The following is a 27,682-nucleotide window of genomic DNA, read 5'->3' as shown; positions in this document are numbered from 1 at the left end:
GACTTCGAGGCCAGGATGGGCGAGGCCTAGCGATCCCAAAGGCCGCCCGGGTCGCTAGGGGCGAGTCAGGCGAAAAGACTGGCGGGGTTTCGTGAGGGGAGGAAGCTTGGGAGCAATCGTCACACACGGGGCGGAGTCTCGTGTCGTCTGGGCGGGCATTGCGGTGAGGGGCGGGGCTTCGTGTCGTTTGGGCGGACGTTGCGGCGAGGGGCGGGCACAGCGCGCGCGCTCCAAGATGGCCGCGGCCAGTGCAGCTGGACCGGTGGCGAATGTGTTCCCGTTCCGCGATGCCCGCGCGGCGCCAGACCCAGTGCTGGAGGCCGGCCCGGAGGCACACGGGCCACTGCCAGTGCCACTGGTGCTGGACAACGGGTCGTTCCAGGCCCGAGCCGGCTGGGCATGCCCCGGGCCGGACCCGGGCCCCGAGCCGCGCCTGCAGTTCCGCGCTGTGTGCGCCCGCGGGCGTGGCGGGGCTCGGGGCGGAGCGGGCCCGCAGGTGGGCAACGCGCTTGGCAGCCTGGAGCCGCTGCGCTGGATGCTGCGCTCGCCCTTCGACCGCAACGTACCGGTCAACCTGGAGCTGCAGGAGCTGCTGCTTGACTACAGCTTCCAGCACCTGGGTGTTTCCTCACAGGTGAAGCGAGGGGGAGGTGGGTTGGGCTGGAGGGGAGGGGTGAGGTCTTGTGCCCGCGCATTTCGCTGAGAGTTCGTAGTCACTACGGTAACTCTAGCTCTCATTGTCATTTAGCCATTCCTTTCGTCTGTCGAGCAAATCTTAAGCGCCCAACGTGTTTAAGCCCTGTGCTGGGCTCTTGGGAAATAGCAGTGGACTAAACAACGGTCCTTTTCTCTTGCAGCATACCTTCGGGCATAGGTGCTCATTCGTTGATAAATTCATTCATTGAGCACCTACCTACTCTGTGTCAGGCACTTTTCCAGGCGTTTGGAATACATCCATGAATGTAACACAAAATTACTTACGCTATGGAGCTAGAATGGAAAGACATTCTAGTATTAAAAGGCAGCCAATAGACAATAGAATTAAGTAGTAGATTCTGTGGCATGGTAGGAGGAGGGGGGGCGGTTCACGTCTTTTCGGATGGTCAGGGTAGGACTCAGGGAGAAGGGGATGTTCAAGCAAGGATTGAAGGAGGTGATTGAGGGAGCAAGCCATGGGAATATCTGAGGGAATAGTATTCCAAACAGAGGGAACAGCCAGTGAAAAGGCCCTGAGGGAGAAGTGTGCCCTAATCCTAAGTGAGAGCAGCTAGAGTGAGAGGAGAGTAGTAAGTGGAGAGGAAGTCACAAGTGATGAGGGGCAAATCACACCCCTTATAGGCTTTTACTCGGAGTGTAACGAGGAGCCATTGCAGGGTGTTGAGCGGAGGAGGGACATGACTTATGCTCCAGAAGGCCCCCCGTAGCTGCTGTATGAAGAATGGACTGGCATGGGTCATAGGGTAGAATCAGGAGACCAGTTAGGAGACCATTGCAGTCACAAGTGAGTGATGATGGTGACTAAGGTGAAGGTCAGGGGAGGGGGATGTGGCAAGAAGCAGTTTGATTCTGGAGGTATTTTGAAGATCGAGCCAATATGATTTGCTGACAGTTTGGTTGGGGCTTCACTTAATAACTTTCGATTGACCATACTTTCATAGTCTCCAAAAACAACCTCCAGTAGAGATGAGATGAGCGTTTTACAGTTGCTTCTGGCCAGGTGTTTGAAGACCGAAAGCAAATTCAGTCTTTACAGTAGGCCTTTGGTTTCTTTTATTCTTTAGGAAGAGTATTCTTTTATTAGTGGTCTGTTCTCTCTTTTCTTTCAAAGTAGGGCTGTGTCGATCATCCCATAGTTTTGACGGAAGCTGTGTGCAACCCGCTGTATTCTCGACAAATGATGTCCGAGCTTCTTTTCGAGTGCTATGGGATTCCTAAGGTTGCCTATGGAATAGATAGCCTCTTCAGCTTCTACCACAATAAGCCAAAGAACTTGATTTCCAGCGGGCTCATCATTTCATCTGGTTACCAGTGTACCCATATTTTACCCATCTTAGATGGGAGGTGAGTAGCACTTAGGGCACTGGAGAAGCATTCAGGAAACATTTGTTGGGTGCCCACCTTAAAGGTGGGGTTGAAAGAACAAGTATTGTACTGGGAACTAGCCTCTGGCCTTGGCTCTGACATGCTTCACTATGTGACTTCAGGTAAGTCACTTCACCTTCCATCCTTTGTGACCTGGAGGGAGTTGTTGTAGATGGTCTTCGAAGTCCAACTCCATAATTGTAGAATTTTACTATTCTGATTATGGCAAGATAATTACCTGCAAGTAGCAGGTGCCCATAAAAAAACGTTTTGAAGAAATTATTTGAATAATTTAAATGGCCTTTCTGTTTCACACTGAGTGTGGGGCCTGCTTAAGATTCTTTCTCTCTCTCTCCCCCCCCCCCGCACCTCTCCTCCACTCATACTCTCTCTAAAATTTAAAAAAAAAGAGAAAAAGGTTATTTTTTAATTTAAAGCTCTTTAATCACAGTTGGTTAGTACTTTTCAGGTACAGTGCCTGGCACATAATATAGATACTTACTAAATATTTCCAAGTTGGATAAAAGGTGAGGGTAGTTTCTCTCATTAAAAAAAAAAAAAAAAAAAAAAAAAAAAAAATATATATATATATATATATATATATATGTATTTATTTATTTATTTTGAGGTGGAGAGAGGGGCAGAGAGAGAGGGAGAGACAAATCCAAAGCAGACTCCATGCTATCAGTGCAGAGCCTGATATGGGGCTCGAACCCATGAACTGTGAGATCGTGCCCTAAGGCGAAGTCAGACCTTAACTGACTAAACCACCCAGGTGCCCCAGTTTCTGTCATTTTTAGACCAGTTTTCATTTTATAGTTGGGCTTTCATTGTTGGAGAAGAGACTAGGCCAGCATCGTGCTCTCGGGAGAAGGTTTCTTATTGCATACAGAGGGGAAGTAGGGAGCAGAGCCCTGGCTTTGGAGTTAAATGCCTGGGTTTGTGGCCCTGCTGAGGATGAGGTTATTTACCCTCTCCACTTAGCCTCTTCTTAACATGTAAAATTGGGAAAAACTACTTTTTGAGGGTTACTCTGAGGATGAAGTGAGATAAATGTAGGTGATGGCACTTCGGGAACTGTAAAAGAGTCTGAGTATTTAAGTCAAAATAAATGTTGAATTTATTGAGACCTATAGTAGTAATTTCTCTTGAAGTTTCTACAAACATTTATGTAGATAGACGTATTTATTTAACACGTTACCAAACACTCCTTATATTTGGAGTTTTTTTTATTTTATGTAAACAGAATGTACAGAAAAGTATCGAGAGAAAAGTGTTTTACCTGAAAGTTAAGAAACGATCACATTGGAGCCTGTCCTGTTCTCTGCTGGCATCTGCTGGTGAAGCGTGATATAGCAAAAACTATGCAATTGTGGCAAGATCCTAGTGTCCTGCTACCCTTTCTCACATTAAGAAAGAGGCTATTCTGATTTCTCTTCCCCTTCACAAGATGTGGAAGGGACCTGGTCCTTTCAGGAGGTTACAGTAAGCCAGTATGTGCGTGGTTACTTAATGTGTATGCATCAGCAGAAGTGGAGTGGCCAGGGGAGGGTTCTCAAACTCTAGCCTATGTTAGACTTACCTGGAGAGCTTGTTAAATAAAATGCATACTCCCAGCCCTACCCCAAAGCAAATGAGTCCCGGGAATTGGCATGTTTAACATTTCCCCCAGCTGATTCTACCAGGACCGCAGTTTGAGAAATGCATGACGAGCCACATAAGGGTCTGACTTCAGAGTACATATTCTTCCCGTTGAACCTTGTTTCCTTGTGACACCCTTGCCAGAAGTTAGATGCCACGTGTCTGGGTGTGGACTAGGAATTCCTGCACTGAGTCAGAGGCTGAATCGAGGGAACTTCAGAGTCCCTTCATCTCTAAAGTTTTCCGTTCCCCCGGCTGCTCTGTCTCTTCCTCGTTCATCTGCATTGTCACCCTCCCCCCGAACCCCCCACGAAGTGTTCCCTGTCCTTTCTCCCACGTTACCACAAATTTCAGTGCTCTTTTCCGTTCCTTGCTTATAGGTTAGATGCTAAAAACTGCAAACGCATCAATCTGGGAGGAAGCCAAGCAGCTGGCTACCTCCAGCGTCTCCTGCAGCTGAAATACCCTGGGCACCTGGCAGCCATCACTCTCAGCCGCATGGAGGAGATCCTGCATGAGCACAGCTACGTTGCTGAAGATTATGTGGCAGGTAATGGAGACGGCCTCTGTTTGTGGCATTTATTTATTTATAATTTTTTCAAAGAGTTTTTAAAAACTGTTGATTATTTTTGAGAGAGAGTGTGTGAACAAGCATGAGTTGGGGAGGGGCAAGGAGAGAGGGGGAGAGAATCCCAAGCAGGCTCCACGCTGTTGGCGCAGAGCCAGGTGCAGGGCTCGGATCTCATGAACCGCGAGATCATGACCTGGTGAAATCAAGAGTCAGATGCTTAACCCACCGAGCCACCCAGGCGTCCCTGCTTGAGGCTTTTAGATATTGTCTGTGTTCAGGGTGTTCCTTAAATTGTTCCCAGGATGACTCTCTTGCTCACTTTTTACTCTCATTAGCATCCCCTTTTCCTTTTGGTATTTACTTAAACTATTCAATAAACTGGTAACTTACATCTGTAGGTTTTTCTTTTTTTTTTCCAAAATGGTTTTGGCTATTTTAGTTCCTTTGCCTTCCCATATCAACATTAGGATTATGGGGGTGCCTGGGTGGCTCAGTCAGTTGAGTGTCCGACTCTCGATCCCAGAGTTGTGAGTTTCAAGCCCCAAGTTGGGCTCCCGTGGAGCCTACTTAAAAAAAAAAAAAAAAAAGTTAGGATTAGCTTCTTCATGTCTACAAAAATGTTCTGTTGGGATTTTGATTGAAAGTATATGAAATCTATAGATCAGGTGGGATATGAAACAACAGCATTTTTAATATAAACCCAAACATAATATTGAGTCGAGATGTAACATTAAATGTAGATTGGGGAGAAGTGACATTTTGTACGATGCTGGATCTTCTACTCCGTGAACATAGTAGGTCTTTCCATTGACCTCGGCCTTCATTGATTTCTTTTATCAGCATTTTGTAGTTTTTGACATACAGATCCTATACATGTTCGGTTAGATCTGTGTCTAAGTTTTTGCTTTTTTATTTCACTTTCCGGCGGCTCATTGTTCGTGTATAGAAGTGCAGTTAATTTTTATGTGTTGACCTTGTTAAATTTATTTATTTTTAGTGTTTTGTAGATTCCTTGGGAATTTCCACATAGACATGTCACCTGTGATAGGAACGGTTTTGTCTCTTCCTTTGCAATCTGTTTGCCTTTCTTTCTCTTTTTCTTATTTTACTGGCTGGCCTTCCAGTACAGTGTTGAATAGGAGTGGTGATAGTGGGCATCCTTTTCTTGTTCCCAGTTCCTATTTTTGGCATGGTGGGGGGACATAGTCTTTCATTATTAAGTGTATGATGTTGGCTTGAAGTGTTTTACAGATGTCCTTTATCAAGCTGAGGAAATTGCCTTCTGTTCCTAGTTTTAGTGAGCATTTTTATCATGAGTGAATTTTGAATGTTTTCTTTTTCTGCACCAGTTGACATGATCCTATGGTGTTTCTGCTTTGGACTATTCATATGGGAGATTATAATGATTGCTTTTTGGATATTGAACTAGCATTGATTTGGGGGCGGTAGATGCCACTTGTTCATGTATATTTGTCTTTTTATACGTTGCTGGATTTGATTTGGTAATATTTTGTGGGGTTTTATGTCTACATTCATGAGGGATGTTGATCTGTAGTTTTCTTTTTTCTTGCTTTTTTTTTATTTTAATGTTTATTTTTGAGAGACAGAGTGCGAGTCGGGGAGGGGGAGAGGGAGAGGGAGACACAGATTCAGAAGCAGGCTCCAGGCTCTGAGCCGTCAGCCCAGAGCCCGATGCGGGGCTTGAACTCACAAACTGTGAGATCATGACCTGAGCTGAAGTTGGATGCTTAACTGACTGAGCCACCCAGGTGCCCCTAAAAAAAATTTTTTTTAATGTTTATTCTTGAGAGAGAGAGAGCTCAAGTGGGGGATGGGCAGAGAGAGAGGGAGACACAGAATCCCAAACAGGCTCCAGGCTCTGAGCTGTCAGCACAGAGCCTGATGAGGGGCTCGAACTCAGGAACCATGAGATCATGACGTGAGCTAAAGTCAGATGTTTAACAGACTGAGCCACACAGGTGCCCCCAAGATCATTCTTCTTGTAATATAAGCATTTAATGCTGCAAAATTTCCCTTTCAGCGTTGCTTTGTCTACATTCTACAGATTTTGTTATATTTTCATTTTTACCGAGTTCAGGTATTTTCTTTCTTTTTTTTAATTTGGGAGAGAAAGGACAACTAGGGGAGAGGGCAGAAGGAGAGAGAGAGAGAGAGAATATCTTCAGCAGGCTCCACACTCAGTACTCGGCCCAGTGCATGGCTCGATCCCATGATGCTGGGATCTTGACCTGAGCCACAGTGAAGAGTCAGATGCTCAACTGACTGAGCCACCCAAGCACCCCGAGTTCAGATATTTTCTTATTCCCCTCAAGACTTCTTTTTATGAACCATAGATTATTTGGAAATGTATTGTTTTATTGGGAGTACATCAAAATAAAAAGCTTCTGCACAGAGAAGAAAACAATCAACAAAACTAAAAAGCCACCCACTGAATGGGAGAAGATATTTGCAAATGACATAGCTGAAAAAGGGTTAGTATCCAAATTATATAAAGAACTGATACAAGGCAACACCCAAAGCACAAATAATCCAATTTAAAAATGGGCAGAATTTTCTTAAGTATTTAATGAAGATGAATTTTTTTTTAAGTTTATTTATTTTGAGAGAAAGAGAGTGCAAGTTGGGAGAGAGGCAGAGAGAGAGGGAGAGAGAATCCCAAGCAGGCTCCACACTGTCAGCATGGAGCCCAACGCAGGGCTCAATCCCACAAACATAAGATCATAACCTGAGCTGAGATCAAGAGTCGGACGCTGAACCAACCGAGCCACCCACGCGCCACGGAAGTTGAATGTGTTCTATAATGTTAATTCGAATGAATATAACTTAAAATAATTGTTTCTCAGGGTTCCTGGGTGGCTCATTTGGTTAAACGTCTGACTCTTGATCTCGGCTCAGGTCATGATCTCCTGGTCGTGGGATCCAGTCACATGTGGAGTGGCTCAGCATGGAGCCTACTTAAGATTCTCTCTCTCCTTCTCCCTCTTCCCCTTCCCCCATTCACATGACTCTCTAAAATAAAAAAAAATAAAATAAAATAGTTGCTTTTCGTGTTTAAGTCTATTTTACAAAGTGAGTAATGTCTTACGTTATCCACACAGGATTCTTTAGAAGCGATTTCAGTTTGTTCATTTCTGTTAAAATGAAAAGATTTTGTTTGATTTTATATATTTGAATGAGAAGGGTGATTTGTATAAGGTTTTTAAAATGAAGAAGAGGGCAGAAGACATGAACAGACCTTTCTCCACAAGAAGACATCCAGAGGGCCAACAGACGCGTGAAAAGATGCTCAACATCACTCATCCTCGGGGAAATGCAAATCAAAACCACAAAGAGATATCACCTCGTACCTGTCAGAATGGCCAACATCAACAACACGAGAACAAGTGTTGGTGAGGATGTGGAGGAAAAGGAAGCCTCTTACACTATTGGTGGGAATGCAAACTGGTGCAGCCACTGTGGAAAACAGTATGGAGGTTCCTCAGAAAGCTAAAAATAGAACTACCCTATGATCCAGCAGTTACACTACTAGGTATTTACCCCAAAAATAGAAAAACACTAATTCAAAGGGATACATACACCCCTGTGTTTATAGCAGCATTATTTAACAATAGCCAAATTATGGAAGCAACCCAAGTGTCCACTGATAGATGAATGGATAAAGAAGATGTGGCATACATAGAAACTTTTAGCCATAAAAGTGAATGAAATCCTGTCATTTGCAACGACATGGTTGGAGCTAGAGAGTAGAATGCTAGGTGAAATAAGTCAATCAGGGAAAGACAAATATTGTGTGATTTTACTCATATGTGGAAATTAAGAAAGCAAATGAGCAAAGGGAAAAAAGAGAGGAGGGCAAACTGAGACACAGACTCTTAACTATAGAGAACAAATTGATTGTTTCCAGAGGGGAGGGGGTGGAGGATGGATGAAATAGGTGATGGTATGAAGGGGTGCACTTGGGCTGAGCACCGGGTGATGTATGGATGTGCTGAATCACTATATCGGACGCCTGAAACCAGTGTGACACTGTATATTAACTATAGTAGAATTAGAATAAAAACAATCTTTAGGTTTTAGGGGTTAAGTCCAATTTGATATTTTAAAAAATAGTTGATGTGGAAAGCAGAAAGTAAAAAAAAAAACCAAAAAACAAATGTGTTGTTATATATCCAAGTATTTGGAGATATTCCTGTTATATTTTAGCGATTTATTTCTGGCTTAGTTTCATTATGGTCGAATATCAGGTAAGCTCGTGAAGGTTTGTTTCATGGCCCAGGCACGGTCTCTTTGGGGAATGTCCCATTCATGCTTGGAAAGAACATGGACTCTGCTGTTGGGCGGAGTATTCTGTGACATCGCTTGGGCACGCTAGTTCGTGGGGCCGCTCAGCTCTTCGGTGTGCCTGTTCCTTTTCCATCCACTAGCTCTGTTGAGTATTAAGAGTTTCGAAGTCTCAAGGGATGATTTGTAGATTTTTTATTTCTCCTTTCACTTCTGTCAGTTTATGCTTTCAAGTATCTAAAGCACTTTGGTTAGGTACATATTTAGGTTTCTTATGTCATCTTGACAAATTTACCTTTTATCATTATACAGTATCTATTTTTATGCCTTGCAATTTTCTTGGCTTTGAAGTCTACTCGGACATTAATATAGCCACTCCAACTTTCTTTTGATGCGTGCTTGCATGGAATGGTCTTCCCATCGTTTAGTCTACTTATACCATTATACCCAAAGTGAGTTCAGTAGCTGTCTTTTTAAAATCTGTTATGTCAGTCTCTATCTTTTAATTAGTATGTTAAGACCCTTTTTTTTTTTTTTTTTTTAATTTCTTGAGAGAGCCTGTGTGCTCACCCACACTTGGGGGAGGGACATAGAAGGGGGGAGGGAATCCCAAGCAGGCTCCACACTGAGTGTGGACGCAGAACTTGATCTCATGACCTGAGATGGGGGCCCGAGCCCAAGTCAAGAGTCAGACACTTTTTTTTTTATTTTTTAATTTTTTTTTTTTCAACGTTTATTTATTTTTGGAACAGAGAGAGACAGAGCATGAACGGGGGAGGGGCAGAGAGAGAGGGAGACACAGAATCGGAAACAGGCTCCAGGCTCTGAGCCATCAGCCCAGAGCCTGACGCGGGGCTCGAACTCACCGACCGCGAGATCATGACCTGGCTGAAGTCGGACGCTCAACCGACTGCACCACCCAGGCGCCCCAAGAGTCAGGCACTTTTACTGACTAAGCCACCCAGGCACCCCAAGATCATTTAAAATTAATTCTATGTTGAATTTAGTTGTACCATTTTATTACTTGTTTTCTGGTGTTCCTTCTCTTTGTTGTTCCTGTTTCTTTCTCCTGCCCTCTTTTGGGTTAGAGTATTTAAAACTTTTTTTGGTACTGGCATTTTAATTTATCCGTTGTGTTTTTACTGTATCATTCTGTGTAGTTTTTTAATGGTTGCCCTGGGATTACAGTAGAATGACTTTTCACGGTGTTCTTAGAATCTGTGTTTTGCGACTTCAGGTGGAATGTGGAAATGTTAGCACCCCAGAGGCCCCTTTAGCCTTCCTCTTTTACGTTGGGTTGTCCTATGTATCACATCTACACACAAGGGAAACCCAGCGGACCTGTGATGGTTTTTTACTTGGAATTGTCAAACATACTTTAAAGAACTCAGGAGGACGTTAGCCTATCATGTTGAACCAGATTTTCGTCCTTTCTATTGCTCTTCCTTCATTCCCAAGGTTCTGAATTTCCTTCTGGTGTCATTTCTGTCTGGCGAACTTTATTCGACAGTTCTTTTTTTTTTTTTTTTTTTTTTAATGTTTATTTATTTTTGAGACAGACACAGAGTGTGAGTGCGGGAGGGGGAGTGTCAGAGAGAGAGGGAGACACAGGATCCCAACCAGACTCCAGGCTCTGAGCTGTCAGCACAGAGCCCGACGTGGGGCTCGAACTCACCAACTGCAAGATCATGACCTGAGCCAAAGTCAGCCACTTAACCGACTGAGCCACCCAGGCTCCCCCTTTACTCGACAGTTCTTTGAGAAGGATCGGTGGGCCTTATGTTCAGGTGTTACAGCTGCATTTTGTTGACCGGGTGGATTCAGAAATTGGGTGGATTGTGCCTTCTCCATCTTCCCCGGATCCAGAACCCTGGTATCACCTTTCTGATTTCTCTGCTAATACTGTTTCCACTTCATAACTTCAAAATGATTTCTCCGAAGAACTGCAGAAATGGAGGTGCCCTGATTATTACGAAAACAACGTCCACAAGATGCAGCTCCCGTTTTCCAGCAAGCTCCTGGGCAGCACTCTGAGCTCCGAGGAGAAGCAGGAACGGCGGCAGCAGCAGCTGCGGCGCCTGCAGGAGCTCAATGCCCGCCGGCGGGAGGAGAAGCTACAGCTGGACCAGGAGCGGCTGGACAGACTGCTCTGCGTGCAGGTGCTGGCGGGTCCCGCGAGGGGCTCCGGTGTAGGCTCAGCATGGGGGGGCCTGTACCCGGTACACAGCAGCAGGTGTCTCTGGACTTGGCCTCACTCATCTGCTTTGGCCTTATAATCTCCTTTGTTTCATAACTTCTTTTTAAAGTTTATTTATTTTTTGGAGAGAGAGAGAGCGCATGTGAATGTGCAGGCGAGTTGGGGAGGGACAGAGAGAAAGGGAGACTGAGAATCCCAAGCGGGCTCCACGCCGTCAGCACGGGGCCCAATGCGGGGCTTGAACTCATGAACCCGCAACCTCATGACCTGAAACCAAGAGTCGGATGCTTAACTGACTGGGCCAAGCAGGCATCCTGTTTTACAACTTTTTGATTGAAACGTAGCACACATACTACAAAGTGCACAAGTCTTAAGCATGTGTATATAGCTCGATGGATTTTCACAACGTGGAACACACCATGTGTCTGCCATCCAGAGCACCTCCAGCATGTCCCCTCTTAGCCAGTTACCTTCCCACCCCACTCAAAAGGTAACATTTCTGACCTCTGTCACCATAGATTAGTTTTTCCGAATCAGGTGGTGCTGAGGCCCTGACGCGATGCAGCCTAGAGACAGCTGGGGAGGAGGGTGGGGTGTGGAGCTCCCGTGGGAGGTGAGATTTTGTGGAGGCGCAGGCTCCGAGTGTTCTGGGAGCCCCCTCCTGCTGTAGTTTCTCTCTGTTCGGCTTCTAAGCTACTTCCCTCTCCTTCCTGTTTGTGAGCGCACTGACATCTTTGAAGTGAATTGTGACCGCTCTGGTTTCAGGAACTTCTAGAGGATGGCCAGATGGATCAGTTTCACAAGGCTCTGATAGAGCTGAACATGGACTCCCCAGAAGAGCTGCAGTCCTACATACAGAAGCTCAGCTCGGCCGTGGAGCAGGCTAAGCAGAAAATCCTTCAAGCAGAAGTCACCCTCGAGGTGGATGTGGTGGACAGCAAGCCAGAGGTACCAAGGGCCTTGGGAGGAGGGTCCCGTAGGGTCATTTAGAGAGGACAGCCCTTCCTGGGGACGGGAGGAGTGTCTTGAGGAGGCTGGCATAAAGAGGTGTGACCAGACTTAGGAAAGCGATGTGGGGAGTGCCGTCTGTGGGGACATGCGTGCCGACTGAAGTTCTGACCTGAGAGATTTCACCCTGTGGACCTCTGGCCCCCTTGGGCAGGAGAACTCTGTATGTAGGGTAGGAAGAGCCTTCACAGACCGGTTGTGTGGTGCCCTCTTGAACCTGAACCTTCTCCTCCGATGGTTATTTGCAGTCCCTTCCACTCTTTTCTGATGTTTACTTAAATATATTGTGGTTGATACTTCACTTACTTTCTTTCTATCTTGACGCCCCCTACTGTCGGAGATCGTGCTTCGTAATAGTTGATGGATTTTTTACAGCAACTGGTAGACGTGCTCAATAAGGTATCTGTGGGTTGATTTAAGATTAGCCTTTTATTACTAAAACTGAATAAGCCATTTGATCTCTGTCTTACCCTTTTTGTGTCCCTGCCAGTGGACTCTTAGTGTTGAGGTGGCCTAAGGTCAGGTGACAGGGCTGAGATGGGGCCCTGGGTGCTGCACAGTAGCACCGAAATCAGTAGCTGGTTGCCTGTCTGTAGAACTGGAGGAGAGTAGGGGCGCCTGGGTGGCTCAGTTGGTTAAGTGTCCAACTTTGGCTCAGGTCATGATCTCGCGGTTTGTGAGTTCGAGCCCCACGTCGGGCTCTGTGCTGCCAGCTCACAGCCTAGAGCCTGCTTCAGATTCTATGTTTTCCTCTCTCTCTGCCCCTCTCCCACTCACACTCTGTCTCTCTCTCCTTCAAAAATAAATAAACGTTAAAAAAAATTTTTTTAAAGAAAAAAAAAAAAAACTGGAGGAGAGTGTTAATAAGTGTGTGCATTGTTCCTGAATCTGTCAGCTCTAGAGTTCTAAAACAAAGGACTTGTTCATTGCCTTGTGGCACTTCTGGACCAGGATTAACCAGGCTAGCTTGGTGGGTTTTGTTTTAGTTTTAATATTTATTTATTTTTGAGAGAGAACGAGAAAGGGAGAGAGAGAGAACAAGCAGGGGAGGGGCAGAGAGAGAGGGAGACATAGAATCCAAAGCAGGCTCCAGGCTCCGAGGGTCAGCACAGAGGCCAACATGGGGCCTGAACTCATGAACTGTGAGATCATGACCTGAGCCGAAGTCAGGCTTAACTGACTGAGCCACTTGGGTGCCCTGGTGGTTTTTGTTTTTAAATCAACTTTCTTTAAATTCTAAAACCTACACTTGTAGAAATGGAAAAATCCAGTTTGGTGCAGGGTGGTGTGGTTACTTGCCAGTGACTTGGGAGCTGTCTTTGGCTCAGCGGGGAGCCTGTTCTTGAGATTCCAGCTCTCAACTGGAGGCTCACTCACATACTTGCTGCGCTCAGCCTCCAGCTCCAGCTCTCCCACAGCTGAGACTCCCGGAGGCCAGCAGCTGGCCAGGGCATGTGTATCAGATAGAGCAGACCCCACGTCAACCTTCCTAGACATGGTTCCCTGGATGGCTGAGGTCCTACTCTGGCATGGCGTCCCAGGTCAGCCTCACAGCACCCGATGGGGCCTTCCTTGTTCCCCTCTCTGAGAGGTTTCCGGTTGTGCTTCAGATCTCAGCTATTTACTGGGATCCAGACCCGTGTTGCCTTTGTTGTTTATTCACCCTTACTCAGTTTTTGTCATGCCTGACAGGACATCAGCATCTTTATACCACAGATGTGTTGCTGAGCCACTGGCAGGTGGGCAAGGGATTTCAAATTTAAAATGAAAAGCCTGGGTGGTTCAGTCCGTTAAGCATCTGACTTCAGCTCAGGTCATGATCTCACGGTTTGTGAGTTTGTGAGTTTGAGCCCCATGTTGGGCTCTGTGCTAACAGCTGGGAGCCTGGAGCCTGCTTTGGATTCTGTGTCTCTCTTTCTGTCCGCCCCTCCCCTGCTCGTGCTGTCTGTCAAAAATAAAAAACACACATTAAAAAAAAAAAATTATAAGATGAAAAGCCCAAATGACTGTAAAATGTGATTCCTGAGCAGTTGGAGACCTAGTTTTTCCTTCTGTTTGTTGATTTTTCTGCATTTGTTACATGCTGTGATTCAGCCCCTCTTTCATGCATTTAGCAGGTATTAATTAAGTCCCTACTTTGTTCTGTGCTCTGGGGATATGTATTCTCGCTCTCTCTGGGCTTGGGGAGATTTTGAGATGTTGGACTTTAGTTTCTCTGTATACAACAAATTTGATGAGTTGATCTGTACCCAAAGCTATGAGGGTCAGTCAGCATTTATTGAAGGTGATTGTTAGTGATTAGGGTCGATTACGTAACTTTCGTGGGATATATGTCCCATGTGACCGCATCACTGGCTGGCTGGTTCTCAAAAAGTATTTGTAGTGTTTTCCAACCATGTAATTCTTTTAGAATGGAGAGAATGGATTTATGTGGAATCAGAGCTCATATTGAAATGCCATCCAAGCAGTAATGCTGTATTGGATTAATTCAGGAAAATTTTTAACTTACAGTGTTTTCTAAAATCCATTTGTCCCCACAGACCAGTCCATTCCAGCCCTTGCTGTTCTGCAGATATTCTGATGAGGGTGTTGTAAAGGAGTAGGCTTTGTCAGCATTCCTAATGAAGTATTTGAAGTAGAGGATGTTGGCTTTCCGTCAGGAGGGGGAGCACAGTTCTAGAGCACATCGCTTGTTGGAGAGCACAATGAGCTTAATATAGAAGGTTCTCTTGCCTGATTAGCCAAGATGAGAGCTGGCCCCTGCTTGTTCTTATGCCACGCAATCAAGACTGTTCCAGGGAACATGCTGCATCTTCTGTGATGTGCTTTGGCAAACTGTCGTTCAGTTCAGTTCCAAAAGAATGCCTATTTGTGTTCCTGAACGCCACACAATACGTGTGGAGACCCTGGCAAAGCCTAGAGGGAGAGAAGCCAGCCACAGTAGAGAAATCTGTTCTCTGTTGGAGGCCCGTCGTCTGCTCTGAAATTACTAGCTTTGTTTCTCCGTGAATCGTATGAATTTGGATAAGTAAAATATCTTCGTATCGTTTTATTTTTTTAATTATTTATCTTTGAGAGAGCACAAGCGAGGGAGGGGCAGACTGAGGATCTGAAGCGGGCTCTGTGCTCCCGGCTGACAGCAGCGAGCCTGATGTGGGGCTCAAACCCACAGAACGTGAGATCATGGCCTGAGCTGAAGTCAGATGCTCAGCCAGCTGAGCCACCCAGGTGCCCCTCTTTTTATCATTTTTAGTGAAGCTTAGAAGTTATCTTTAAGGTAGCATGCTTTTGAATGTAGCTAGGTGAAGGTGGATAATGATATTTTTGCTGTAGCTGAAGAAGCCTTTTGAAACTCGAACATTTTATAATCCTCTGTTCCAGGAAAATTTGAGGGTATCTCCCAGGGGCTGACCGCTCAGTGGTAGGCATGGTATGCCAGGGACTCGTGATGCAGATGCACGGTTCTTGCATTCTTTGGTACCTAAAAAAATAGGGCTATCGAATCACACTTAGTTGACTGTGATAAAGCTTATCTGGTGTGCTGGCAGATGGTGTGGGAATTTAGGTGAAGTTTTTTTTTGTTTTGTTTTGTTTTTTAAATATTTATTTATTTATTTTGAGAGAGAGAGGGAGAGAGAGAGAGAGAATCCCAGGCAGGCAGCGTGCTGTCAGCACAGAGCCCAGTGTGGAGCTTGATCTCATGAACGGTGAGATCATGACCTGAGCCGAAATCAAGAGTCTGACACTTAACCAACTGAGCCACCCAGGTGCCCCTGATGAAGTTTTAAGAAAGTCTTGGGATATTTGAGCTGGGGCCTGGAAGATGATATGATTTCAGTAGGTAGCAGATGAGGAAGGAAGGACATTATAGACGGAGACAGTTCGATGCCAGGAAGCACGCGTGCAAGGGAGCCCGGTAGGTTTGGTGTGCGGTGTGGGTGATGATGCAGGGAAGTGGGGGGGGGGGGGCAGCCTACAGAGGTCCTTATCAGTCAGCCAGGGTATTATCCTTCCGACAGAGCCTTCGGAGGATGTCTGGCAAGGAACTACTACAAGGAGACTTGATGTTAGGAAGATAACTGCTGGCAGTTAGGATGATGGGTTTGGAGAGAGGTGAGGCTAGAGGCGGGAAGCAGGGTAGAAATGTGTGTGGTAATCCGGGAGAAAGCTCATGGGGGGTGGGAGAGTAGCCATGGGCATGGCGGGTGCAGGAGACACTTCAAGGGTAGCGTCCGGGTGCCTGGGGGGGCTCAGTCGGTTAAGCGTCCGATTCTTGATTTCAGCTCAGGTCATGATCTCATGGGTTCATGAGATCGAGCCCCACGTCAGGCTCTGTGCTGCCAGCAGGGAGCCTGCTTGAGATTCTCTCTCCCTCTTTTTCTGCCCCTCCCCGCTCACGCACGCACGTGCGTGCTCTCTCTCTCAAAATAAATAAATAAACATAAAAAGGTAGCATCCAGGGATCTTGGTGCCATGTAGGGGCAGTGGTGACAGGAGTGGCAGTTGCTGATAATAGAACGTGTGACGTGTGCCAGACCATGAGCACTTCTGCCAGTGTGGTCTTGATGAATCTTCGCGGTTGGGTAAGTACTATCGTATTTCCACTTGACAGATGAGGCAGCTGGGGCGCAGGAGTGAAAGAGTCTGCCCGAGGCTGCGCAGCCGGAGGTAGTGCCGCCCATCTTCAGACCCAAGCAGTCCGGTTGCAGGTTCACTCTGGTCACACAGAGGCCATCCTGAAAGGCGGTGGGTGGAGGCAGCCTTGGGGTAGAGCACCTTGTCTTTAAAGTCTCAGTGGGACTTCAGGTGGAACTTGCCAGGATCCAGCCACGGAAGGACCTGGAGTCGCATGGGGAGTGAGAGAAGAAGAATGCCCGGGTCCACTGATTAGGGGCCCTGGGGTGGAGGAAAAGCTGGGGGAAGAGACTGAGGAAGAGCAGTTAGAAGAGAGCAGCGGGCGGGGGGGGACGGGAGACATGTCAGGCGGTGGGTGGTAGGCTCCACCTGGGAGGGCGCAGGAGCGTGAAAGGGCCGGGGAAGAGGTGAAGGGGTGGGATGGAGGTAGGTGGGCAGTGGGCTTTCTGAAGCGCGGGAGGCCATCTGCCGAGGACCGCGAGTGGTGGCCAGAGGGGCCGAGGAGAAGTGCTGGGAGAGGCTGAAGACCCTGCCCCAGGGGACGCACAGGGAAGCTCAAGAGGACCCGCCCATGGCGGCCTGTGGCTTTCTCACTCCTGCCCACCAGGAACGCGTTTCCCTCACCTGCCATTGTGTGGAAAACCATTCCACACTTAGCAGCGTGAAATGATGACCATTGTGTCGTGCTTCCAAGTTTGACAGGTCAGGGGTCCAGAGAGAGCGTAGCAGGGATCTCTGCTCCGTGACGCCCACCTGGGGCCTCCGCTGCAAAGGCTTGGATAGCTGGGGACTGGGACCCCAGAGGGTTTTTCACGTCACTGGCACCTGGGCTAGGGATGTGCTGTGTCAGCGGGAGGGTGGACCTGAGCACCTACACGTGGCCTGAACGTGTGCCTTGGGCTTTTCAGCATGGCAGCTGGCTTCCAGGAGGGAGCTCCCCAAGGGAGAGCAGCCAGAGCGCGAATGTTTCAAGAGGTCAAGGGGAAGGAGGCTGTGTGGCCTTTTATGACATCACATTGGAATGCACGTGACACCGCTTCCACCATACTGTGTTGGTTGGAGCCTCACGGGTCCCTAATAAGATTCAAGGGGAGGAAATAGAACCCACCTCTTCATGGGGAGTGTCGAAGTCCCATTAAGGAAGAGCATGTGGGATGGAAAATACTGTGAGCGTCTTCGAGAAGTACGGTCTACCCCGGAGCAGAAGTGGAAGGAGCACCGGGTGGTGACCTTTAGGCTTCGAGAGTGGCTGCTGGAGCAGCGGAGCGGATAGAGTAGGGGTGGGGGTGGCAGTTGTGATCGGGCTGCAGGTGGGTGGAGGGAGTTGTGTGTGCACAGGGGAGCTCGTCACTGGGAGGTCAGAGAGGTCAGAGGAGTGGAGGTTGGGATGGAGAAGAGGACGACGGAGGTGTGGGGAGTAGAGCGGGAGGTAGGTGAGAGCTCCCTGGAGCTCATTCACTCGTTATTTGGGGGCTGGGGTCCATAGGTTTTGCCTGTAGTTATTTTAAATACACAGGGGCCATCTGTGTGTCTCCAGCCTGGTATAACAGTTATTTAAGGGGCCAAAGTGAGTGCCTGGCTAAGAGAGAAGGACGAAGTAACTGTTCTCGGCCCACCGCCGCCCTAGGGTCGTGCCCTGCTTACAGAGGAGGACGAGGCCTCACACTGCGCCGCTGTGACCTTAAGTAAATCTTTGCCATTCAGAGCGGGATCCATGCGATCTCAAAGCCTCATCTCTTTTCTGCAACAGGCCACTGCTCCTGGTGGCTCATCATACACAAGCCACCCAGTGAGAGGGAATTTTCACGATCTGTATCTGACCCTCTCTTGGGACCCCTGAGCTTAGTGCCGAGCCGGAACAGGCACAGGTGCTCTGGGGTTGGGGCTCCTTTCTGGAAGATGAGAGTCTTGCAGATTCGAGACCGCAGACCTGCGGGGGGAGCGTTCCTTCACACACGCTCTGTGGCCCCCGCTGGGGCAGAGAAGCCTGTCTGTCATTCACTCCGCTGGCCTTGCTGCCGCATGTAAAATCTTGGGTTCTCATTCATTCACCATGACCTCAGGTAGATGTTTTCCGTACTCCTCGAGCCCGGCTGTCCTGTCACACTCAGATTCATGATGTATGGAATTTCAGCTGGAGGCAGAGCGAGGACTTTGGAGTGAGCCATCTGTCTTAGGCCAAGTTTCCCCCACTTCCTAGTGTCACGTGATCCTGGGCAAGTCATTTCACCTGCTGAGCCCGTTTCCCCACCCGGGAAGGGTCGTCGTCGTCTCTTCAGGGGGATCATGCAAGGAGCAGGTTCCCTGCTCCCGGATTGGATGCAGTATTCGGATGGCTCTTGCCTCCTTCACTGAGGGTGACGTGCTTAGATTCTTGCCTCCCAGCCCACCCTCTTTCCTCCTTAAATCACCTATTTCCAAACCAGTCCCTCTCTTCCTGTTCTCTAATCTCAAGGGAAGAAGTGTCCTCGTCCTTTCCAAGGCTTACCCTCCCCTTAAATATGGTAGAATCATCTATATTGAATAGAACTTAGGATTCGTTGTACCTCGTTCTAGAAGCTATATATGCACGTGACTGTTCTGGTATGTGTTTGCTGGATGAGTGTTGGAAGAGCGTTGTTTAAGAGTGAATTTGGATGCTAGTGTACATTTGAGTATATGTGGCTGTGTTCTAGAGAAGTATGTGTAAGTGTTGTGAGTTACATCGCTAGTTTACATACGTTGCAGACTCCAAGGGTAAGGACAGGCTCACAGGACACTTACTCAACGCAGGGACCTCCCCTCAGGCATGCCAGGCGGGCAGTATTGAGTCAGCTTGCACCCTCCCAAGACACCTTGTGAGACAGTCCTTTCTATAGCAGCTGTCACTGTTAGAACCGTTTTTCAAGGAAGGCGACACAGCATTTTTTCCTGTAACTTCTCCGCCTTGAGTCCAGAGGTAAAACTCCTCTGCCTTTCACATGGCAGAACCACAGATGGCTAGAGATGTCATCTAGAACCGCACTACCGCTGCCCAGATTCCTTGTCCGGGTCCAAGTTACGGTGGGCCCTGAACCTTCTATTGGGAGCGGTGGCAGCGTGCGTAGGCTCCACCCAGGTTCCCTGTGGCTGAAGAGGAAAGCCTGTTGTGTGGGGCGCCACAGTTCCGAAGCTGTCACCTCGGGGGCTCTTAGTCACGTCTCCAGCCCAGTGGACTGGCTGTTAGTGTTGGCAGTTGTATTTATTAAGCATATGAGAGATTTATTTAATTTTGCTGGTGTCTGGGCCACTTTGTGGGACGCCAGCTCTTGTACCCTGGCCCCCCGAACTGTGCGTGTGGTGTGTGCCTGCCCTCCCCTGGGTCCCGTTTGAGCAGCCCCACCGAAGGGCTTCAGAGAGAAGGTGGGGTCGGGGGGCTATTGAGGTTTGTGTGAGGTAGGGGACAGGAGCAAAGCCTGTTCCTGGCTTTTTAGGGTTTTAATCCTTGTGTTCACTTGTCTTCCTCTTTTTTTTTTAACAGTTTAGAAAATTTTCATCGTTTTTATATCAACTTTTAGGACATGGAGCGAAACACCAACTCTTGTCCGTGATGGTGAACTGGTAGAGTGAAGGCCTGAAGTTACAGGTGCTGTTTCGTCCTGTTTGTTCTGTCCTTAGACCCCTGACCTGGAGCAGCTCGAGCCGACTCTGGAAGACGTGGAAAGCATCAATGATTTTGAACCCTTGTTTTCAGAGGAAACCCCTGAGGTGGAGAAGCCAGTCGCTACTGTCCAGGTTGGGCTCCGATAACCTGCACCATGTTTCTGCTTTGAAACTTGACATAAATGACCAGTCTGGTCTAGTCTGCTTGTTTAGGAATGTTTAAAAAACAAAAATTCCTGTTGTATTTTCTAGGAAGGCGGGAGGTAGGGGTACTAATGCTTACAACTTCTGCAGTCAAAACTTATCCTGCTGGTTAATGGGGTTCCCGCACTAAGATCTGTGAACCTGTGGGAAACAGTCTGCTTGGCAGAAACATTTAGGCAAGTAATTGAGAAGTTTAGACTTAAAGACTAGCTTTAGTGGTTTCATTTATTTTATTTTTGTTTTAAAGTCTATTTATTTTGAGAGAGAGAGAGAGAGAGAGTGAGCATGAGTAGGGGAGGGGCAGAGAGAGAGAAAGAATCCCCAGCAGGCCCCGCGCTGTTAGCACAGAGCCTGACACAGGGCTCAAACTCATTAACCTCGAGATCATGACCTGAGCCGAAACCAAGGGTCAGACGCTTAACCACTTAACGACTGAGTCATCCAGGTGCCCTATGGTTTCATATACATTTAAGCCAGTGTCATTGTGCTTAATCCTCATTTGGGCCTACGTTTCTGTCATTGCAATGGCAACCAGACAGACTGACCCATGTCTGGGGCTCACCTGGGAGAAAACTTCCCGCTGCTGCTCTTCTTGAGGTCTCTTTCCTTGCAACGCAGGGACCATTTCATGATGCAAAGTTGTAGGTGTTTGTGATTCAGAAGTGGAAGAAAGGTAGAAAATGGAATTAGTGTATCAGGAGAGCTGGGGAGAGGTTGTTCTGGCACGAACAAAGGACAGAAGCTATGTTGGAATAAGAAGTGCGGTTTGAGGGAACTGGCAACTGGAATGTTTGTCACTGTGGCCTAAAAATATCTTCTAAACCTTGGGTTTTTAAAGCCCGTGTTTAACTTGGCAGCCTATCATCAGCTGTTTGTTGGGACAGAAAGAATTCGGGCTCCAGAAATTATCTTCCAGCCGTCTCTCATCGGGGAAGAGCAGGCGGGGGTCGCAGAGACCCTTCAGTACATCCTGGACAGGTGAGGCTGGTCCTCCTTTGCCTTAGATTTACCAGAACCGTTTCCTTGGATTTTGCACTGAATGATAGATGAGATGGGTCGGGCATTTGAAAATGTGCCTCATGTCCTCCTTTTCATTGACTTGCTGTGCTCAGATGGTATTCTTTCTCTCTCCCCAGCCCCGGCACAGAGGAAGGACTCTGTAATTCTTTTCTGAACATGTAAATGCTCAGTTGATTTGAGGAGCTTTAAGAAATTCTTTTATGTTTCAGCAACAATAACATATGTGCGTTGGTTTTCGTATAAACCTTGACGTTATTGAAGATGAGTGATTTTTAAGTGCCCTAAATATGTGCAGAGCCTATAAAAGTTTTTTCCTCCTTGCAGACATTGTATTTAAGAGTTTGCAGTTCTGTAAAATGCTCCTCCCCATCCCATTTCTACAGGTGTTTTCCTGCAGTGCGAGTTTTCATAGTTCAAGCTGGACAAGCCGAGAGCATGATTTGTAGTACTCTGGCTGCCCTTGGTTGAAACAGGGTGAAAACTGTCACCTGGCAAGGAAGGAAACTATGGCAGCCACTTTGTTGGAGTGGCGTTAAGCTTTATCGTAACAAGAAAGTGCTCGAACATGTATAAGATGAAGCTATTATATTTTTTATTTTTTTTTTTAAATAAGCACGTAGGTAGAAAGATGGGCTTTTTGGAGTGATGGAACTGTTCTGTATCTTGTGATAGTTACTAGGATGTATAGATTTATCAGACCTCGTCGAAACGTTTGTAAATCAGTCCTCCATAAAGTCACTTTTTAAAAAACGTGTCAAGGCACAAAACTTCTAATCCTGCTAAGGAAATGAATTCTATAAAGTTGTAAGTGAAAAATGCCAGGTGTTTTTTTTGTTTTTTTAAACACTTTCTGTGCAGACGTTTTCTTTTTTGTGCCAAAGGTTTATATTTCTACGTCTGCATTGTCCCCTGAGCTTCAAGTTGGTAGGAGTATACCGGAAGGAACTGTCTCTCTCCTAGGTACTCCAAGGACATTCAGGACATGCTGGTTCAGAACGTTTTCCTCACCGGTGGGAACATGATGTACCCTGGGATGAAAGGTAGAATCGAGAAGGAGCTGTTGGAGATGAGGCCCTTTCAGTCTTCTTTTAAGGTACTGGTTGTTTATGTAACCGGCTGTTTCGTAAATAGCACTAGTGTTTTCTGATAGCAGAAGTAATAAACAGTAGTTTAGAGGAGGAAAATTACTTTCTAATTCCATCATCCGCAAATATCCACTGTTAACATTTTTGTGGCTTTCCTTCTGGTCTTTGATATACGTTGAATTGTTAAAGCAGAATGGGAATCATGTTTTTAATATTTCTCTCTTTTTTTTTTTTAACTGAAAAACATACAATCTAATAAAATTCAGAGAATACAGTCAGTACCCACTAAGAATAGTCATTCTCTTCACCCATCCTTTATTCTACAGGCAAAGCTTCTCTTTCACAGATTCTCTATACTTGAGGGTAACCTGTCTTGTAACCCACGTTTCTTTAACCCACCATGAGCGTTTCCTGATGTCATTCTTCCAAAGTACTATTTTTTAAAATTTTTATTCTATGGTGTGGATGTCCCATAACGTATCTAGTGAATCTCTGATCGTTGAGAAACATGGTCTGAGCCCCCATCGAGGACCAGGCACCTTGCAGATGCCGACATGTCCTAGACACGGCCCTTAGCTGCGTCCCCTGTGCTGCGTGATGTATTACACAGTCACGGCGTGGGTTTTGGGCTTTGGTCCCTACTCCATCATCTCCATTACTGAATTTTGCCACGCCTTTGTTTTCTCCCTGGTACAAAGAGGTAATCCTACCTCCGGTTTGCAGGATTCATTGTGCTGGTGCAGGTCAAGTGCTCAGCATAGGGCCTGCACAAAACGAACACTCGGACCTTAACTGTTGTAGGGGGCAGCGGGGTAGGGGAGGGCTCCCTGGGATCATTCCAGGTTCCATGATTGGCTAGGGCTCACAGGAATCCACATATAATCATACTCCTGGCCATGACTGGAAAGGAAACAAAGCAAAATCAGTAAGGAGAAAAGGTGCACGGGGGGAAGTGCGGGGGAACGAACGCAGGTGCAAGCTCCCAGAGTCCTCACCCGGTGAAGTCACACAGGGCACATTGAATTCTCCCCAGCAACGAGCTGTGACAACTTACGTGGAAGGTCACCAACCATTGAAGTTCGTGAGAGACTCAGTGTCCAAGGTTTTCACCGGGGGCCGATCGTGTAGGCACCCCCGCCGGGCACGTACCCAAATTCCAGACTCACAGAAGGAAGCAGGTGTTCAGCCATAAAGCACATTCAGACATCGGGAGCACTGAGCTGCTTTCACGAGTCTCCTGAAATCCAGGTCCCCAGCCAGGGGCGGCCTCGTAAGCAGTCAGGCCTGTGGGTCAACTTTCCTGCGTAGCTGTTGTTACTGTTAGGCCACATGGGACCGAGAAGGAGTCTAAGCATGGGAATTGTTTCCTTCGGTTTGAATTTAGGAAGATACTTTTGACTGATGTGGAAAATGGGAGAATCAGGAGAAATATCGGAAGCAGGGGAACAGTTAGGCAGCAACTCCTGGGCTTTACGGTGGAGTCCTCACTCCTCACCACAGTCTGCAGTGTCTCCTGTGATCTGACCTTGAATCACTCTCCCTGCCACCCTCTACTTTGTTCCCCAGTAAGCCATGTTTTCTTGCCTCAGGGCATTTGCACTTGCTCAGTCCCTTTGCCTGGAACACTCTTTCCATCTCGGTCCAGTGTCCCACGGCTGGCTTACATGTCACTTCCTCCAGAAGCCTTCCCTTTCCTTAACTGTACTGCTTACTAGGCCCGCCTGCATTAGGGAAGAACGGACTGTCCTGTGAACTGTCGTGTGCCGGGCCTTGGCTCGGTGTCATTGGTAGCTGTGCAGGAAACATGCAGCAGGCATCAGGAGAGAGCAGGGGGACGTTGATGTGGCAGAGGTGAGGGGGGTGAGCTGAGTAACAGGCCAGATTCGGGGAGAGCAGGGTGGGACCCAAGACAACCCCCAGGTTCTGAGTTGGGTAGCTGATGGGATACAGATGACCTCCGCTGGACTGGGGAATGGGAGAGGGAGAGCAGGCCAGAGGGTGGATAAGGAGTTCCACTCCTGCGGCGGGTAGAGTGGAGTTTCCGGGGGAGTGTCCAGGAAGCAGTGACTCCTAGCCAGCTGCCGAGTGCTCGAGAGCAGCGGGAGGGTGGACGCAGAGCCCCTAGCGTAACCGTGTCTTTAGAGGGCGCTGTTGGGAGGCTGGGTGATGTCCATGGTTAGGCCTTACATGACACCAGCATTTAAGGGCCTCGGAAGGGTGGGGGTGCCCAGACCGTGGGGGTAATGGCGCAGAGGGTGGGTGTGGGTGTGCGCCAGTGGCCGTGACTTGTGATGATAGAACTGAGCACACGTCGTATTACTGGATTTTTAAGCTCTATATCTTGATCTTCATGAAAGCCTTTCCCGTGAATTACTCTGAACATTCATTGTAGGAATGCTGCCAGGGCTCCCTTCCAGCTGTCCGACAGCTGGTTCAGTCTCCTGTGGCACAACCCCATCTTCCGTCTCTTCCTCCTGTCCTGCTCCTTTGCAGCTGCTGATGTAACAAGTGTGCGTCATGTCAGAACGACCCCTGATCTTCAAAATTTAGGTTATGTATTCAGCAGTGGCTCAAACATGAACCATTTAAGACCCTAAATGTGTACTTTTGCATACTTTAAGTTTCTTTTGGTTCTTTCTCCTCCCTCCTCGTCCCTCCCCGTCCCTCCCCGTCCCTCCCCGTCCCTCCCCGTCCCTCCCCGTCCCTCCCCGTCCCTCCCCGTCCCTCCTCCTCCCTCCTCCTCCCTCTTCCCCCCTCTTCTCTTCTTTTCCCTTCTCTTCCCTTCTCTTCCTTCCTCCTCCCTTCTTTCTCTCTCCTTCCTCCCTCTTTCCTCCCTCCTCCTTTCTTCTTTTGAGAGAGAAAGAGTGTGTAAAAGGAGGGGGGGGGGGAGTGAGGGAATCTTAATTAGGCTCCGTGTCCATCGCCAGGCCCGACCTCACGACCCTGAGATTATGACCTGAGCTGAAATCAAGAGTCGGATGCTTAACTCACAGAGCCATCCGGGTGCCCCAGTGTTTTCTTATTTAACAGCAAAACATTTTAAATCCAACTGTAGTAGTGTTTTAAAAGTTACATGAACTTTAAACGTGTATGATTTTAACTAAAAAAAGAGAATGTCGATAGCTTATTTTGTGACCTGTATTTTTTTTTTTTTTTTAACGTTTATTTATTTTTGAGACAGAGAGAGACAGAGCATGAACGGGGGAGGGTCAGAGAGAGGGAGACACAGAATCTGAAACAGGCTCCAGGCTCTGAGCAGTCAGCACAGAGCCCGACGCGGGGCTCGAACTCACAGACCGCGAGATCGTGACCTGAGCTGAAGTCGGACGCTTAACCGACTGAGCCACCCAGGCGCCCCATGTATTTTTTTTTTTAAGTTCTTAAATTACTGTTTTGCTGTGTCAGTAGGTACACGTTCGAAGCCTCTTTTGTATGGCTGTATCGTATTCCATTGTTATATTCGTGTATCTGACTGCTTTTTCACTGGTAATAACAAAAGCCACCGGTTGTCACTCACTACTCAGCCGGTGCCAGGAGTGTCCCCCTGCTAGTGCTCATCTCTCAGTGAGTTTGTGGCCAGAGCGCAGGGTCCTTGTTACCCGCGTTTATTCACAGTCTCTTATCGCAAGTCCCTCCCACGGCAGCCCCGTTCATCAGCCTCCTGACTTTGGTGTTTATGTGCTTCATCCGCCTCCATCTGTGCCCGCCGATCGCACGCCGTGTCGCCTGCCTGTTACTTCAGAAAATTCTGAACCCACCATCCCAACCCCGGGCTCCTGGGTTGGGGGAGGGAGGGGAGAAGGAGGCAGGAAGTCAGGTAGAGACTCCGGGAAGCAGGAAGCCCGACTCGAGCTACAGAGGCTGTTCCCCACTCTGGTCGGGTCAGCCTCGTCGAGGGGCCCCCACGGGGCCGCTGACCTCAGCCTCGCTGTGACACTAGGCCGCGGAAAGAGCACTGGCCGCGTGCTGGAGAACGCGCCAGGTGCTGCTCTTCGGTCTCCGCTCCGAGGCTTGTCTGCCGCCCAGGCTAGAGCCGCCTCGCATCAGCCTCCGCTGCCCTCCGCTTGTGGACAGCTCGGGAGCAGGGGCGGGGCAGCTGGGCCCTCTCTGACCCAGCGCGGGCCTGGCGTTTGTAAAATAGTTGCCGACCGTGGATTGAGGTCGAGTCTGGTGTGCCCTGCGCTCCTGTGTGCTCTCTCGGAACGTCCGCGGCGTCTCCGCTCGGCCGTGTTTGGAGGGTGGGGGCCGTCCCGCGCGTGTGTTTCCGGGGATGCCACGGAGGGGGCTGCAGCCGCGCCTGTGCACCCTCACTCCTCAAGCCCTCTGCTGAGCGCTGTTTGTGTTTCAGGTTCAGCTTGCCTCCAACCCGGTGCTGGACGCTTGGTACGGCGCTCGGGACTGGGCCTTGGATCACCTGGATGATGACGAGGTCTGGATCACCAGGAAGGAGTATGAAGAGAAGGGAGGAGAGTACCTCAAGGAGCACTGCGCGTCCAACATCTATGTCCCCATCCGCCTGCCCAAGCAGGCCTCACGCTTCTCAGACGCCCAGGCCCCCGGCAAAGGCTCGGGGGCCAGTGGAGGCGGCGCTGGCGAACAGGCGTAGCAGGGCCCCTCTGGGACCCGGGGCCGTGTCGGCCAGCATGACGGACGGTGGCTGTGCCAGCTGTTGTCCACTCTGAGCCCTCTGGTAGCGCTGGGGTGCGAGCACTGGGGAGAGCAGTGAAGGGACACTGGGAGTTACTCTTGGAACCGCATTCACTTGGGGCTCCTGCAACGAAGAGACTTTATGTGACCTTCTGGTGTCTTCGCTGAACCACGGATGAGCTGTGGCATCGGCTTTCCACAGCAGTAAATGAAGACTGGGTGGAGGACAGGGATGTACAAAATGTAAAAATTGTATTTCTTCATTTCAAAAACATCTTTTTTAAAGAAAATCCCTAAAAAAATTCCTTTAAGATTTATACTATCAGTGTAGACGTTTTTCTGACTTCACTCAGAATTGTGTGAACGCCCAGCAGGTGGAGGCCTTTCGCACGTGTACAAAAAATGGTGATGTTGGTGTGACAAAAGCAGTCACCCACAAAATCTCAGGAGCCTGGATTTACGGTGGGCCCTCCATCCAGTGACTGGTGTCCTTGTATAAGAAAGGACACAGGGGAGAAGGCCATGCGAAGACAGAGACAGAGACTGGAGTAAGGTGGCCACAAGCCAGGGAATGCCAGAAGCCACCAGAAGCTGGAAGAGGCAAGGAAGGATTCTCCCCTTTCATAGGGAGTATGGCCCGGATGACCCCTTGATCTGGGTGTCACCAAT

The 27,682-nt window shown here is 48.2% G+C and overlaps 1 protein-coding gene across 1 annotated transcript; it reads left to right on the top strand.

Annotated features, from left to right (window-relative positions):
• Positions 1-197: 197 nt before the first annotated feature.
• On the top strand, positions 198-27,330 carry ACTR5 (actin related protein 5). Its single transcript, XM_045444616.1, has 9 exons — positions 198-634; positions 1,832-2,061; positions 4,104-4,273; positions 10,538-10,755; positions 11,559-11,741; positions 20,073-20,189; positions 21,100-21,239; positions 22,242-22,374; positions 26,715-27,330. The coding sequence occupies exons 1-9, from the start codon at positions 236-238 to the stop codon at positions 26,970-26,972; spliced, it is 1,848 nt and encodes a 615-aa protein (XP_045300572.1). The 5' UTR covers positions 198-235; the 3' UTR covers positions 26,973-27,330.
• The last annotated feature ends 352 nt before the right edge of the window (positions 27,331-27,682 follow it).

Source organism: Leopardus geoffroyi, chromosome A3 (genome assembly GCF_018350155.1).
Source record: "Leopardus geoffroyi isolate Oge1 chromosome A3, O.geoffroyi_Oge1_pat1.0, whole genome shotgun sequence".
Classification (NCBI taxonomy): domain Eukaryota; kingdom Metazoa; phylum Chordata; class Mammalia; order Carnivora; family Felidae; genus Leopardus; species Leopardus geoffroyi.
This window is presented reverse-complemented; position numbering and strand designations above follow the sequence as displayed.

Bases quoted from the DNA above. Each gene is read 5' to 3' on its own strand.
- ACTR5 (XM_045444616.1), top strand. From the start codon at position 236: ATGGCCGCGGCCAGTGCAGCTGGACCGGTGGCGAATGTGTTCCCGTTC. The intron at 20,190-21,099 runs GTTGGGCTCCGA...GGGTTTTTAAAG, and splicing joins AGCCAGTCGCTACTGTCCAG to CCCGTGTTTAACTTGGCAGC. The intron at 21,240-22,241 runs GTGAGGCTGGTC...TCTCTCTCCTAG, and splicing joins CTTCAGTACATCCTGGACAG to GTACTCCAAGGACATTCAGG.